This window comes from Rattus norvegicus, chromosome 6, assembly GCF_036323735.1.
Source record: "Rattus norvegicus strain BN/NHsdMcwi chromosome 6, GRCr8, whole genome shotgun sequence".
Taxonomy (NCBI): domain Eukaryota; kingdom Metazoa; phylum Chordata; class Mammalia; order Rodentia; family Muridae; genus Rattus; species Rattus norvegicus.
In genome coordinates, this window is record NC_086024.1 from 96,476,814 (window position 1) to 96,491,834 (window position 15,021).

The following is a 15,021-nucleotide window of genomic DNA, read 5'->3' on the forward strand; positions in this document are numbered from 1 at the left end:
TGGAAGGAAGGGGCAGCTTGGTCAGTGGCCAGTGATACTGAGTTTCAAAGCTCTGATGGGTCCACCCAAGTGATTCTGAGGTGAGGGTATGTGGAATGACCACACTCTTGTATATACTTGTATAAAATATATAGTAACGAGATGCTTATCTATGGACTTGAGGTTTCTTACTTACGGCCCTTTCTACCTTCTTAGACATTTATTAAGCGATAGATTTCTCCATTTTTAAGATCAAATAAAGACTCTTCTGTTTCAGCTGACAAGTAGATGTATCCAGAGGGAAATTTGGAAGCATTTCTTTGATCTGGCTTCTTTAGGGGCAGGCCTATATAAGGAAAGAATATCTGATGTTCCTTAATGCAGTTCTGTTAAGAAACTGACTACCGTCCATGAAGGGAGTGGCTTTCAGGAGGCTGAGTTACTTGTCACCATACCTCACCCAGCCCAGTGGTGATGGTTGTTGCTTGGCTGGTTGTTGGTAGGTAGGGTGGCTGGTCTAACCATTGCTTGCATATTACATTTGCCCACGTGGCCCACCCATTACCTGGGCTCCCTCAGCAGCCCTGTGGCCTTTTCTAATCGGGCTTGTCATTTTTTTTAGCCCATGCTCCTTTCAGTTTTATGCAGGAAAAATTGAGCAGCAATTTAAAATGACATTGGTTGGTAAATTGAAGAAAAATATTTTCTAATTCGGGGTAAATATTCTTTCTGTCTACCTATTTAGGCAATTCGAACAGAGTCGCTTCTAAATTAAAGGTTAGTGCAGGCATACGTGAAAGTCAAAAAAGGTAAATCTTAAAGATAATACAATACCAGTTTTTTAACTGCCACGGTAATGTCCTTAAGAAAGGTTTTAACTTCTTCATTGCACGTGAAATAGTCACCTTGCAGAGATTTCTCTGGAAAACAAAAAGGTGAGAAAGTTAAGGTATCTTACATATTTGTCCAAAGGCTACTTTCTTCACCCTTAATGATCTGGTTCAAATGTTGAAACTTCGACTATTTTGAAAATCCATTGAATATTGTGAATTTCCTTATTTTAATGTTTTCTATTGCATAGTATGCGCGCGCGCGCGCACACACACACACACACACACAGAATCCTTAAAGAAAATCTCTCATTAAATTCATCTTTGTAGATATATCCTATGATGGGAAGAAGAGACTAAAGAAAGATGAAAAATAATAAATATTCATAAATGAGAAAAAGTGAACATGTCTGCAATGCAGGTTTAAAAATATTTTATATCTCCATACACACACGTGTGTGAATATATACATTAATGCACATGTATTATACTGAATAGAAAATAACACTGTCCCAGAAACACACAATGAATCACTTTAGTTAAGGGATCTGTACTTCTGTACAAAAATGTGGAGCAAGGCCTGAGGCTGCACACTCACAGATGGGTAACTATGCTGTTAGCCTTCTGTCCCTCTCCCCTTGTTCCCTGATGCACAGATCAAACAGGTCTCCTTTACCTTCTGTACTAAGAGAACATTGTGAAATACAAGTAAACATAATAAAGGCAAGATACGTACTGAATAAGAAGGGCAAGAGAGAATCAAAGGCAAAGAATGGAGACGAGCAGGAGACCGCAGCTTCTAGGCCTGTCCCGTGTGTGTGAGATCAGTTTCATGGGCTTCATCATGATTTATCTGCATCATCCAACTCTTGTTTTTCTCTTTGACAATACTAAGAATGAAAGCTAAGACCTCCCTCATGCTAGACAAGTGACCCATCACTGAGTCACAACCCAATGCCCTGTACTGTCATTTTTTGACAAAGAATAATTCTCATAGTATAGACGAGAATCTAAGACTCATCTATGACTTTTGAGGTTATATTTTATGTGCAAAGCCCCAGACATAATCAGTACTGGATTGCAGCTTTAGAACCAGCCAGTAAGATTCGGGGGCCCATGCACTTGTAGCCATTTCCTTCTCTCAGTAGAATGAATTGTAGCATCTGCTCCAGTTCCAGGGACCATGAACTCTCCTACATAACTATAAAGCAAGTATGCTGAAGAGGCAAGAGGGTGCCGTCTCCTTTCTTTTTTTCTTTATGGAAAAAGTAAGCACATGTTTATTATTGCTCAAAAATGTGCTGGAGATTTATAGACTTTCTAACTAAACTCAGAGTAAGACATCTTTATTTTAGATGAATTTTATTTATAGATAACTTTAGTTGTAGCCCAGACTGGTCTTCAACTTGCTATCAGGCAGAGGATAGATAACCTTGGCCTTCCGATCCTTTGCTTCCACCTCACAAGTGCTGGGAATCCCACACCCAGGTGCAAGAGTGCTGATGAAGTTTCTTCCTAAGGAGAACTTCCTAGAGTGCTGGGACACACTATCTTCCAGACACCACCATGGTGCTCCCTGACTCACTGCAGCTATGGCCACCTGTACGAGACCTGCACAAGTGGAGGCAAGGAGCTCAGACAACATTCTACACACACCACTAATGGACTCAGTGTAAATGTGGGCCGGCAAAACGAGAGAAATCACAAAGGTGAGAAAGGATGTTTAGGAGTGTTGAGAGGGGCGAGAGAGGCATGAGGGATAGGTATGACCAAGATACTATGTGTGCAAGTACCAAATTGTCTGAGAATAAATAAAAGATACTCTAGTAAAAAGAACTTGCCAAGTCTCCAGACATTATTATCATATGCAAATATTTGTGCATAATAGGGTTGAGTGGACATGTTGATCTAGAGTAATCGTGAAAAGAATTCAAGGTCCAAGGTCTAACAATGACCTTGGCTACACAGGGTTAATTTGTGTCCTTAAAGACTAAACTTTTTCATGGAAATACTTGTCCTTGCTTATCCAATGAGAAGTGTGACATTAAATTCAGTCCTCTAAGAGGATGAAAGAGAAATGGCTGTAACCACAGCACATTCACAGAAATAGCTGTGATTACGTTGAAGCAGTACAACAATTTTAGTAAAACAATGAAGCAGCTTGCTCTTAATTTCCCTAACCACCTTTGATCTCCACAGGAAGTGCCCTTTCTTGGACTAACCCAATGCGATTTCTAATGGAATAAGTATTATATTAGTTACTTTTGAATGGCTGTGACCAAAATGCCTCATAGAATCAACTCAGGGAAAGAATTTTTTAGCTGGCTCAGGGTTTAGAGGGTTCCAGTCCATCATGGTGGGGAGAGTAGAGCAGCAGCACCTCCGTTCACTGCAGCAGGAACTCGAGAAAGATGTTCCCAAGAACCAGAAAGAGAGCAGGAACTAGAGACTGCTTAAAATTTTTCAAAGTCCCCTCCCATTCTGCTCAGCGACAGACTTCTCTCAGCTAAGCCCCACCTCCTAAAGATTTCATGGCCTCTAAAACGAGCCCAAACAGCCAGGAAGCGAGCTTGTACAGCAGGAACCTGTGAGGACAGTTGAGAGTTAAACAATGACTATTGAGTATGTTAGCCTGATGCCACAAAAGATAATTTTTGGTTCAAATCTCTGAAACACTGTCTTTTATTTAATTTTCTTTGCCCATTACAACTAACAGGTGCCTTTCAAGCATTCTTTTTCCTACTTGTCCTTTAAAGTCTCCAATTTTCCGTGGTAAAGGCATGAAGGTGTTAAACCAATGAAGGAAAAGTTAAGAGGAGACAGCTAGAGTGGAAAGCAGACGTGCAGGTCCCAGTTGATCTTCTGGGACACCCGTTGGTTATAGCGATTCATTAACCCAGATGCATTTGAGCAGATGCTATGAATACTTAGCCCCTCCCTGTGTCCCATCTCCCCCACCAACGAGAACAGAAGGCCAGGAATGTCCTGGGTTTCAGGAGAAGAGTGAGTGTCTGCTCAGGCTCCTGTCAAGATCCTAACAGATCACCATCTTCACGGGGGATGTGGCTCCGGGCCTCAGTGGAACCTCTCACCTACAACTAACAGTTGCTCTAATGCATTGGCCGCTACCGAGGAGCCCAAGGTAGAGGGGAAAGTGCATAGCTCCAGGGACAGGCTTGTGGAGACCGAGGCTGGCCGCACCAACTTTCTGTCGACAAACCCCTGGTCCGGGGTCCAGGAGCGCATAGCCATCTTGTTTGTTGATGCTGTCAGCCCTGGGTGAAGTGAGAGGAGCACTGTTGCCAGGGGCAACGATGACGGTACTGCTGACGTCTCCAAGTGCGCCCGTGTGGTCCCCACCTGAGAGAGGAACCTCCTTTGGCTCTTGAACCTTACTCCCAAAGTCTAAGTGGTCCTGGTTAGATGACTATTCGGCAACCCCTCCATATTCCTACCTTTCTTACAGACTGCTTTCAGAAAACACAGGACCACGTATGAGTGCCTCTGGCCTCTCCATAGCGTGGCTCTCTTAGCCCACCCAGTGACTTCTAGAGGCAGTCTTACTTATACCCATTTTACAGAGGGAGAAGCTGAGGTTTCAGTGACTAGGTGAATTGCCAAGGTCAGAGGAAGACAACGGTGAACTGAAGAATACATTGAATCATTACACTAGGTTTTCCCTCTATCCTGTTCCTCCGCACATTTTTGCCTTTTTATCCTTTTATGAGCTATTTGATGACCTGCCATGACTAATTTTTTCCCTGCATCTCCAGCATCAGGCTCAGTGTTGAGTGTGATGATTTGCCTATCTAGAGACAAGCAAGGCAATTGAACCCCCCATACCTAAGGTGATGAATCTGAAGTTGCGCTGCTTGTAATATCATTAGCATCTAACTATCGGATGCTTATGTCCTCTGCCCTGTTCTGAATCTCCCTCCAGAGACTGATTTAACCACTGCAGTCCTTTGAGATGGGTATCTGGGCCCACTTTCCAGAGCAGCATTCTGAGCCTGCCATAAACCATCGTGCTACAATGCCTGAAAGAGGCCTCAGCACACCAACAGTAGAAACAGCTCCAGAATCCAGACTTTTTCATCAGGCATATCCGGGCTGTGGGCACTGTTTCGGGTGCTTTCTCTTTGCAAGATTTGGTGTAATCATATCAGATCTGCTCTTGCCTCTCTGTGATCTCTGCTTTGACTGTTGTTAAGGAGCCTGAAAGGCCCATTCCCCAAACTCTCTTGTGGATAGCTATTGGGGTAAGTTTAGCCAATAGAAGCCACCAGGAAGAGATTAGAAGGTGAAGAAGCCACTCTGCTTCTGGATGGAAATCCAGAGGAGGACTCATTTTCAACACAATGGACCTCAGGTCAGTAGGTTTGGGACCTGCTAATTGGCAGGGAGGGTTCCAGAACTCTACAGTTTGCAGATGCTCAGCACAAAATATGGGCGTGTGGGTACCATACATGGTCGTGATCGTCTTCTGGTATTTTCCCCCTTGGCTTCCATTACCTTGTAGCACATTTCCTTTGTGAACTTCCTCTCTGGAATTACACACACACACACTGACTCATTCTAATCTGGCCTTCACATTCCTCTTTCTCATCGATCCACTCATATCACTGTTCTTCACTGTCTACAAATACAGGCTAATTAATCCCCAAGGGATTATCAGTATCCTCTGCACATATTGAAATTATTCTAGGTTTTCTGTTCTTTTTAAATCTCTTTATTTCCCTTATCTGTAGTATTTTATTCTCTCTCATACCTTTTGAAGCACGTCCATTGTCTTCCTTCCTGATGGTTCTTTTTATAAAAAAAAAAAAAAAAGTGAAATGAGCTCCACTCTTAAATTTTGAACTAGAAATCTAGACAAACATGAAGGAACACTTCGTGAAAGATAAAACAGCCCCAGAAACACATCCAAAAAGATTTGTACCCACATTAGCATTCAAATAAAAACAGTGCACTCGTTTTCACATCGAATAACTGAGGTTCAGAAGATTTAAAGTGTTAGGATTGAGAATTTCTATGCCTTATCTGAAGAACAACTTGGAACACATATAGCACATAGCATATAGTGATATATCACAGAATGGTTCTGTGTGCACATGCTTGTGTGTGCACAAGCATTTATATATGCTTTCCTATGAAGACCAAAGGTCAATGTTGGATGTTTTCCTCAGTAGCTCTCCTCTTTATGTTTTGAGGCAGGGTCTCTCACTAAATCTGGAACTTGCTCTTTTGCCTAGAGTGGCTGGCCAGCAAACCACAGGGATCCTCCAGTATCTTACCTCACTAATTCGGAGATTACAGGAATACACCACTGTGCCAGCCTTTATGTGGGTCATGGGAAAACAAACTCAGTACTTAGTGCTTGTGTGGCAAGCGTTATACTGACTGAGGCATATATTCAACCCAAAGAGTGGTCCTTAAAGAAAGCAACCACAATTGTGCCAGAGGATATAATAGAAACTTGCTCATTGCCACTTTATTTTATTAAAAAAGTTTATCAGTATACAAACACGTGGTATTTTTATATATGTATATCAATATGCATGTATGATACATACATGTATAACATTATAATTTAAACAAGAAAATTACATAAAGTCCAAAAGTATGTGTATTAGGACACTGCTATCAAGTAACCCTTGAGATATCCATTTGTTGGGAAGCAAGCCACTAAGTGGTTCAGAGTGTGGATCCTGATGGAATTAATTGAGCTCTACCACCTACAGGATGGAGTGTTCTTAGAAATTGGTGGCCTCAACTATTGTCACTCAGCTCTAAAGGTGTGGAAGTACTAATAGACGTTAGTTCATAGAATTGTTGGAAAGACTATCTGAAGCAGTGATGATACAAATGGGTACCAAAACTGCACAATAAATTAATACTGTTAATATTAGAAAGAGCACCTATAAATTTGCAAGTGCTTACACATATCTAAGGAAACATTGAGTGAGGTGAGTGTGTTTATTAATTCATTGTAACAATCATCTTATCAGTGTTTATATGTCAGAACCAACCACATTGGCACATTGGCTCGCTGTAGTTTATTGTGTGTCAATTATCCCCGAATTAAACTCTAAACTCTGTTAGTGTTTCCTGATGATATTTTGTAAATCTCAGCACAATCTTATGAAAATTTTCTAAAAGCCTGATGTGCCATCTTTCTGCTATTGTGATAAAACACATTAAACTATTGCCTTAAAAGGAAGAAAGGTCGATTTCACTCATACATAGGTTTGTCCCCATGGTTGGTTCGCTTTCTTGTCACTTGCTCCATGGAAGACAGAACATCCCGGGCAAGATGCCCACCTAAATAGTGTCCAGGAGAGACACACATACACAGAGGGTAGGATCCCAGTATCCTTTTCAAGGGCACACCCTAGTGACCAAACTTTCTTTTGCTGGGCCCTACCTGTTAAGGGTTCTACCACTTCCCAGGAGCATCACTGGCTGAGAACCAAGAGTTCAAAATATGGGGCATTTCAGATCCAGTTTGTAGCACCTCATCCCTGTCCCCTCACAAGCTAGACAGTATTTGAGATGCATGAGCTGTAGATGGTGTGAACCTGGAAAGGAGCTTTTGGTATTCTGAAGTTGTAAAAAAAAATACTTGTAAGAGTAAAGGAGATCAGGGGAATACAAATTGGAAAGGAGGAATTCAAAGAAATGTTATTCTTGGATGGTATAACAGTATACATAAGTGATCCCAAAACTCTGCCAGAGAACTCCTACAGCTGGTAAACACCTTCAGCAAAGTGGCTGGACACAAAATTAACTTAAAAAAATAATCAGTAGCCCTCTGTGATGGTTTGTAAATGCTTGGATTAGGGAGTGGCACTTTAAGAGGTGTGGCCTTGTTGGAGTAGGTGTGTAGTCCTAGCTGCCTACAAATGAAAATGTAGAACTCTCAGCTCCTCCTGCACCATTCCTGCCTGGATGATGCTGGGTTGAATCTCTGACCCTGTAAGCCAGCCCCAATTGAAAGTTGTTTTTATAAGAGTTGCCTTGATCACAGTGTCTGTTCACAGCAGTAAAACCCTAACTAAGACACACTCCTTTATATATATGATAAACAAGCTGAAAAGAAATTAGGGAAACAATATCTTTTACAATAGTCACAGATAATATACAATATCTTGGTGTGACTCTAACTAAGCAAGTGAAAGACCTATATGACAAGAACTTCAAGTCTCTGAGGAAAGAAATTGAAGAAGACCTCAGAAAAATGGAAAAATCTCCCATGCTCACAGATTGGTAGGATTAACATAATAAAAATGGCCATCTTACCAACAGCAATCTACAGATTCAATGTAGTTCCTATAAAATTACAACACAATTCTTTACAGACCTTGAAAAAACAATTTTCAACTTCATATGGAAAAACAAAAACTCAGGATGTCTAAAACAATCCTGAAAAATAAAAGAACTTCTTGGGGAATCAACCTCTCTGACCTCAAGCTGTACTACAGAGCAATAGTGATAAAAGAAACTTCACAGTATTGGTATAGGAACAGACAATTTGATCAATGGAGTCAAAATGAAGACTGAAATAAACTCTCACACCTATGGACTCTTGGCTTTTGACAAAGAAGCCAAAACAACATAATGGAAAAAAGAAAGCATTTTCAACTAAGGATGCTGGACTAACTGAATGTCTGCATGTAGAAGAATGCAAATGGATCCATATTTATCACTCTGTAAAGAACTCAAGTCTAAGTGTATAAAATAACTCAAATCAAGACCAGATACAATAAATTTAATAAAAATGTAAATAACCTTGAAGTCATTGGTACAGGAAGTAATTTCTTGAACAGAACACCAATGGCTCAGGCTCTAAGGTCACCATAAATGATAAATGGGAGCTCATGAAACTGCAAAGCTTCTGTAAGGCAGAGGACATCAACAATAGGACAAAACTGCAGCCTAAAGACTGGGAAAGGATCTTCACCAACCCTACTTTTAACAGAAGGCTAATATCCAAAATGTTTTAAGAACTCAAGGAGTTAGACACCAACAATTCAAACATGCTCTGTAGGGTACAGAGCTAAGCAAAAATTTTGACAGAGGAATCTCGAATGGCCAAGAGTCACTTAAAGAAACGTTCAGTGCCCTTAGTTACCATGGAAATGCAAATCAAAATGACCCTGAGATTCCTTCTGACACCCATCAGAATGGCTAAGTTCAAACTCTCGAGTGAGAGCACATACTTGTGAGGATGGAGCAAGGGGGCACTTCCCTTTGCTGGTCAGAGTGCAAACTTGTACCACCACTCTGGAAATCAATTTGGCAGCTTCTTAGAAAACTTGGAATAGCTCCACCTTAAGACCCAGCTATACCACTCCTGGGCATATACCTAAAATATGCCCCCACTATACCATGGGGCATTTGCTCAACTATGTTCATAGTAGCTCTATTCCTAAGCTGGAAACAGCCTAGATATCCCTTAAATGAAGAATGGATAAAGAAAATGTGGTACATCTACAGAATGGAATATTATTCAGATATTAAAAACAAAGGCATCATGGATTTTGCAGGCAGATTGATGGAACTGGAGAAGATCATCCTGAGTGAGGTAACCCAAAGACACATATGGTATGTACTTACTTATAAGTGGGCAGTAGTCATAAAGTGCAGGACAACCATGCTACAATCCACAGACTCAAAGAAACTGGGTAATAAGGGGGTCCCAAGGGAGGAGGCCTAACTCTCACTCGGAAGGGAAACTAAATAGTTATCAGAGGTGGATGGGGAGAGGGAACTGGGTAAGAGGGGGGTAGGAGAGGAATGGAGATGGTGATCAGTGTTCAGAGCATTGGAGAAGGTTGGGAATGAGAATGGAAATTGACAGAGGGGGCTTCTTTGGTGATTAGATGGAGGTCTGGGAGCGAGAGGATATGGGAAGATTATGGGGGTGACCCTAGCTAAGATTCCTACTAGAGAGTGATATGGAGGCTGAAGTGGACACCTCCTAAAGCTAGGCAGGACTTCAGATGAAGAAGGGGGCAGGGCATCTGTCCACCCACAAAACCCTCAACTCAAAATTTGTCTTGTCGACAGGCTGTGCATGGATAAAGATGGAGCAAAGACTGAGGGGACGGCCAACCAATGCTCGCCCAACCTGAGACCCATGCCGTGTGGGAGAGCCAACCCCGACACTGTTAATGATACTCTGCTGTGTTTGCTGATTGGAACCTAACATAACTGTCTCCTGAGAGGCTTCATTCAACAGCAGACAGAAGCAGATTCAGAGACCCACAGTCAAACATCGGGTGGAGCTTGGGGAGTCGTGGGGAAGACTGGAGGATAGAAGTGAGTACACTGGAGGGGTCAGGGACGTCACAAGAAGACCCAGAGTCAACTGACCTAGGACCATAGGGGTGCACACAGGCTGGGCCACCGATCAGGGAACATGTAGGAGTTGGACCCTGACCCCTACACACTTACAGCAAATGTGCTGGTTGGACTTCATGTGGGTCCCCTCACAAATAGAGTAGAGGCACTGCCTATCTGGTTGGGCCTCAGTGAAAGAGGATCTGGCTAGTCCTACTGGCACTGGATGCTTCAGGGTGGGGTGGTCCCCAGGGAGGAGCTCCCCTTCTCTGAACAGGAGAGAAAGAGACAACGGAGGGAGGGATTTGTAAGAGTGAGACTGTGAGGAGAAAAAGGAGATGTAAAATGAACCAAAAAAGAAAGAAAGAAAAAGAAAGAAAGAAACTCTCATTTATTTCATGAAATTCCAAAATTAGCTCATTTTCTGTCATCTCTATCAAAGAAAATATGTTCAAACTAACTCAAGCACATCCTTAATTATTGGTCTTTATGTAATATACTAAGTAGACACATTTGAACAATTCGAGAGACAATTTAGTCAGGAAAAAAAAAGGCAAGGCTCTTTCCATAATCACACAACAAACTTTTGTTAAATTAAACTTAGAATCTTAAATTTAAAAAGCTTTAAACAAGGGTCTGGGGAGATAGCGCAGATAGCAAAGTGCTTGCTGAAAAGGTGTAAGGATCCATATTCAATTCCTAGAACCCATACTTAAAGCCAGTCATGGTGGTGTAAATCTCTGGGGCTCGCTGGCTGGCTAGTCTAGCCGAATCGGTATGCCACAGGTCCCCAAAACACGGTAGATGGCTCCAAAAGAACCAAGGTTATCCTTTGGTTTCTACATACACGTGCATACAAACACCTCCTCCCACCCCCGCACAAACAAACAAACATATGCATGTACACGCACAGGGGCACTGACCAACTAAACATGTTAAAATGCAGGACACAATAGAAGTTAAAGCTTACCTGCATACGCAAATAAAATGGGAACAGCAAGTAGCAAGAAAACAACCGAAAGCACACAATGCAGCTGCACACTCATTGTGCTGGTGTGGAATTTATTGACACTGCCCTTGGAACCTGTTTCCTTGCATAGACCTGGCACCTCTAAGCCAAGCCGAAACTTCTTGTGTATTTCCAAACCGTAGACTAGACCAAGCCAAGGTAGATGCACCAACATCTCACATATACACAATGATTGTCGGCTTCAGTTCTTTGGGTTGTTTCTCTGGATTCACGATGACCCAGTGCCGGACCGGGCTCAGGTCTTCATGGGAAGATAGACTTGAAGCAAACTGAGTCTCGGCCATGCTCACTCCAATCTCCGCAAGTCTAGCATCGTTCCCTATTCCAACTAGTGTTCAGCCACTACAGTCCTTTTATCTTTCTGTTCTACCACCTTTAACTTGTTGTCTCATCCTCACAGTCACTAATGGCTGTGCAGCCCCAGATATTCTTGCACAAAGCATGAAAAACAGAAAATTCTCGAGTGTGAAAGTTCCACATCCCTTTCTTTAAGGAAGGAACTATACTTACCACCTCACGTTTCCTAGTCTTGGTGGCCAGAACGGAATCGCAAGGCTACCACAAAGGGACATTAGAACAGTGACAGTCTGCACTGTCATCTCTGTGGAATGCAGGAAATAAGAAACTTGATTTATCTATACAAAACTTCAAAACTAATGAGACTCTAGCAGATGTTTGCCTCTTAACAAAACTGTGCTAACGTGTGATATAAGGATTGTTGTTTTAAACTTTTTAATGAACCTGTGGAGTTTGTGATGTGTTTGTAAAAAGATAAAGAGAGGGGGGACATGTTCTTTGGAAGTACAGTAAGGTATGACCTCAGCATGAGCCACATGATGGTATAGTTTATTCAGGGCATGGGGAGGGGAGTTCAGAGGGTAGTAAAGGCAGAGAGAGGGAGAGAGAGAGAGAGAGAGAGAGAGAGAGAGAGAGAGAGAGAGGGAGGAGAGGGCAAGCAGCCCCTTTTATAGTGTCAGGCATACCTCGCTGTTGCCAGGTAACTGTGGGGCAGAGATTAGACAGAATGCTAACAACTAGTGACAGATAATGAGTGTCTAATTAGATAACTAGTCTTAATGGAAACACATATAAACATTTCTGCTGGAACTTCTTATTCAATTTGTGATTTAAATTTATGTTTTGAACTTGTCATGAATTTCTTTAAGAAAAAAGGATCAAATAGAATATCATGTGATCATGTATCCTGAGAAAATATAAGAACTAAGAATGGAAATAGATGGATAGGTTTTTTTTTTTTCTTAACACAGGCTTCTCTCATTCAACCAAACAAAATAACTCCTCCTCTTTCTTTCTCTCATAAGTAAAAAATCTGAGCTTCTTTTAAAAGTAAGTGCTTCTTTCTGGGAGTTTTCTTTTTCTTTTTTTTTAATTATTTTTTTCTAGGATATTCGTCTAGTATTTACATTTCAAATGTTATCCTTTTTCTCCTCTTCTCCCATATCCCCTCTACCTGCTTCTATGAAGACGCTCCCACTCCCACCCAACACCTTGACATTCCCCTACACTGGGGAAACAAGCCTTCACAGGACCAAGAGCTTTTCCTCCTATAGTGCTGGACAATGCCATCCTCTGTCACATACGTGGCTGGAGTCAGGGGTCCTTCCATGTATACTCATTGGTTGGTGGTTTAGTCCCTGGGAGCTCTGGTGGGGTTTGGTTGGTTGATATTGTTGTTCTTCCTATGGTGTTGCAAACCCCTTCAGCTCCTTCAGTTTTTTTTCTCTAACTCCTCCATTGGTGTCTCCTTTTCAGTCCAATGATTAGCTGCAACCATCCTCATCTGTATCTGTAGGGCTCTCAGAGCCTCTCAGGAGACACCCATATCAGGCTTCTGTCAACAAGCACTTCTTGGCATCAGCAATAGTGACTGGGTTTGGTGGCAGAATATGGGATGGATCCCCAGGTGGGGCAGTCTCTGGATGACCTTTTCATCAGTCCCTGCTCCACTCTGTCCCTGTATTTCCTCCCATGAAAATTTTGATCTTCCTTTTTCTTGAGCTTCATATGATCTGTGAATTTTTTTCTTAGGTATTCCAAGCTTTTGGGCTATTATCCACTTATCAGTGAGTGCATACCCTGTGTGTTCTTTTGTGACTGGGTTACCTTATTCAGTATGATATTTTCTAGTTCCATCCATTTGCCTAAGAATTTCATACAGTCATTGTTTTTAATAGCTGAGTAGCCTCCATTGGGTAAATACATTTTCTGTACCCATTCCTCTGTTGAAGGACATCTGGGTTGGTTCTGTAAGGCAAAGGACACTGTCAATAGGACAAAATGGCAACCAACAGATTGGGAAAAGGTCTTTAACAATCCTACATGTGATATAGGGCTAATATCTAACATATATAAAGAACTCAAGAAGTTAGACTCCAGAGAATCAAATAATCATATTGAGAAATGGGGTACAGAGCAAAACAAAGAAGTCTCAACTGAGGAATACCGAATAGCCAAGAAGGACCTAAAGAAATGTTCAACATCTGTAGTCATCAGGGAAATGCAAATCAAAACAACCCTGAGATTCCACCTCACACCAGTCAGAATGGCTAAGATCAAAAACTCAGGGTATGACAGATGCTGGCGAGGATGTAGAGAAAGAGGAACACTCCTCCATTGTTGGTGGGATTGCAAGCTGGTACAACCACTCTAGAAATTAGTCTGGGGGTTCCTCAGAAAACTGGACATAGTACTACTGGAGTCTCAGCTGTACTACTCCTGGGCATATACCCAAAAGATGCTCCAACATATAACAAGGACACATGCTCCATTATGTTCATAGCAGCCTTATTTATAATAGCCAGAAGCTGGAAAGAACTCTGGGAGGTTTTTTTTTTTTTTTTTTCCAGCTGAGACTTTCTCTAGCTGAGGAGAAGCAGTGAAGTACCTGCCGGAAAAGAACAGAACAGTCTTTACTTAATCCCCTGCTGTTAAACCACAGGTATTAACCACCAAACCCAGCGGGGTTTTCAGCCACAGAATAAGTAAGAGAGTATTAAGTCTCTGGAAGCCATCAGCTTCCAGTATCCAGTACAGTTAGAGAGTTAAAAGGTCAGAGATCATCAGTCCTTTGGCTGTGGTCCAGCTCTGTGTCTCACTTCAGACCCGCGTTTTCCTCAAGCTGGAGCAGGTCTCCTCTGGTGGTTATTTAGCAAGTGTGATGTGTGCGAACAGCTGCAGTAACAAAGCTGGGGAATTCGGTTATGTCCATGCCATATCTCCCTGGTGGTGGGGACTGCCTGCAGGGTTCTGAGACAGAATCTCAGGACAGACTGACAATAGGCCGCTCTGTTATCACGTGCAGGCTTGGCTGCACGTGAGCCACCACCAGGCTGATTTAGATACTCACTGTGTGTCGGCAAGGCTGGATGTTGTGTCTAGGACAGAGCATATATGTCAAGGAAGACCTATAGATGGTGCCAGGGATGGGTCAGACCGGAGTGCAGAGTCAGGTGGAGGAAAAATATGAGTAAGATGAGGGGGGACCTGGAGCTGTCAACTGTCTGTCCTCAGAGGTCCCTCTTTCCTAGAGACCTCCCCATTCCAGGGACTGAGGGTTGAAGAACTTGACGTTCCCTAAAAGTTCACTTCTCACACAGTCAGATGTGTTGGGTTTTTACTGTACACAAAATATTCTGCCTCTTTGAGTAAACACATGGGTAAGATTCAGTTCCTGTTACTGAGAAAATGGCCTTGAAGTGAGGAAAAGACCTTTCAACTACCGTACCTCCCTACAAGCAGGGTAGCGGAAGTACCCTGGAAAACACTCATGCCTGCAGGAACTCACACTCTCCAAAAACAACACACACACACACACCAAAA

The 15,021-nt window shown here is 42.3% G+C and overlaps 1 protein-coding gene across 2 annotated transcripts in view; it reads right to left on the reverse strand.

Annotated features, from left to right (window-relative positions):
- The window catches only part of Ccdc175 (coiled-coil domain containing 175), an 82,743-nt gene extending 78,620 nt beyond the window's left edge, over nt 1-4,123 (reverse strand). Inside the window, exons 1-2 of one of the 2 annotated variants that reach the window (XM_039112722.2) lie at nt 3,902-4,123; nt 814-899 (exon numbers count right to left, since the gene is read on the reverse strand). In XM_039112722.2, the coding sequence (XP_038968650.1) occupies nt 814-899; nt 3,902-4,061 (246 nt within the window). In that variant the 5' untranslated portion in view covers nt 4,062-4,123. The remainder of the gene's footprint in view (nt 1-813; nt 900-3,901) is intronic. The other variant, NM_001164400.1, reaches the window with a different exon arrangement.
- Between the last annotated feature and the right edge of the window lie 10,898 nt (nt 4,124-15,021).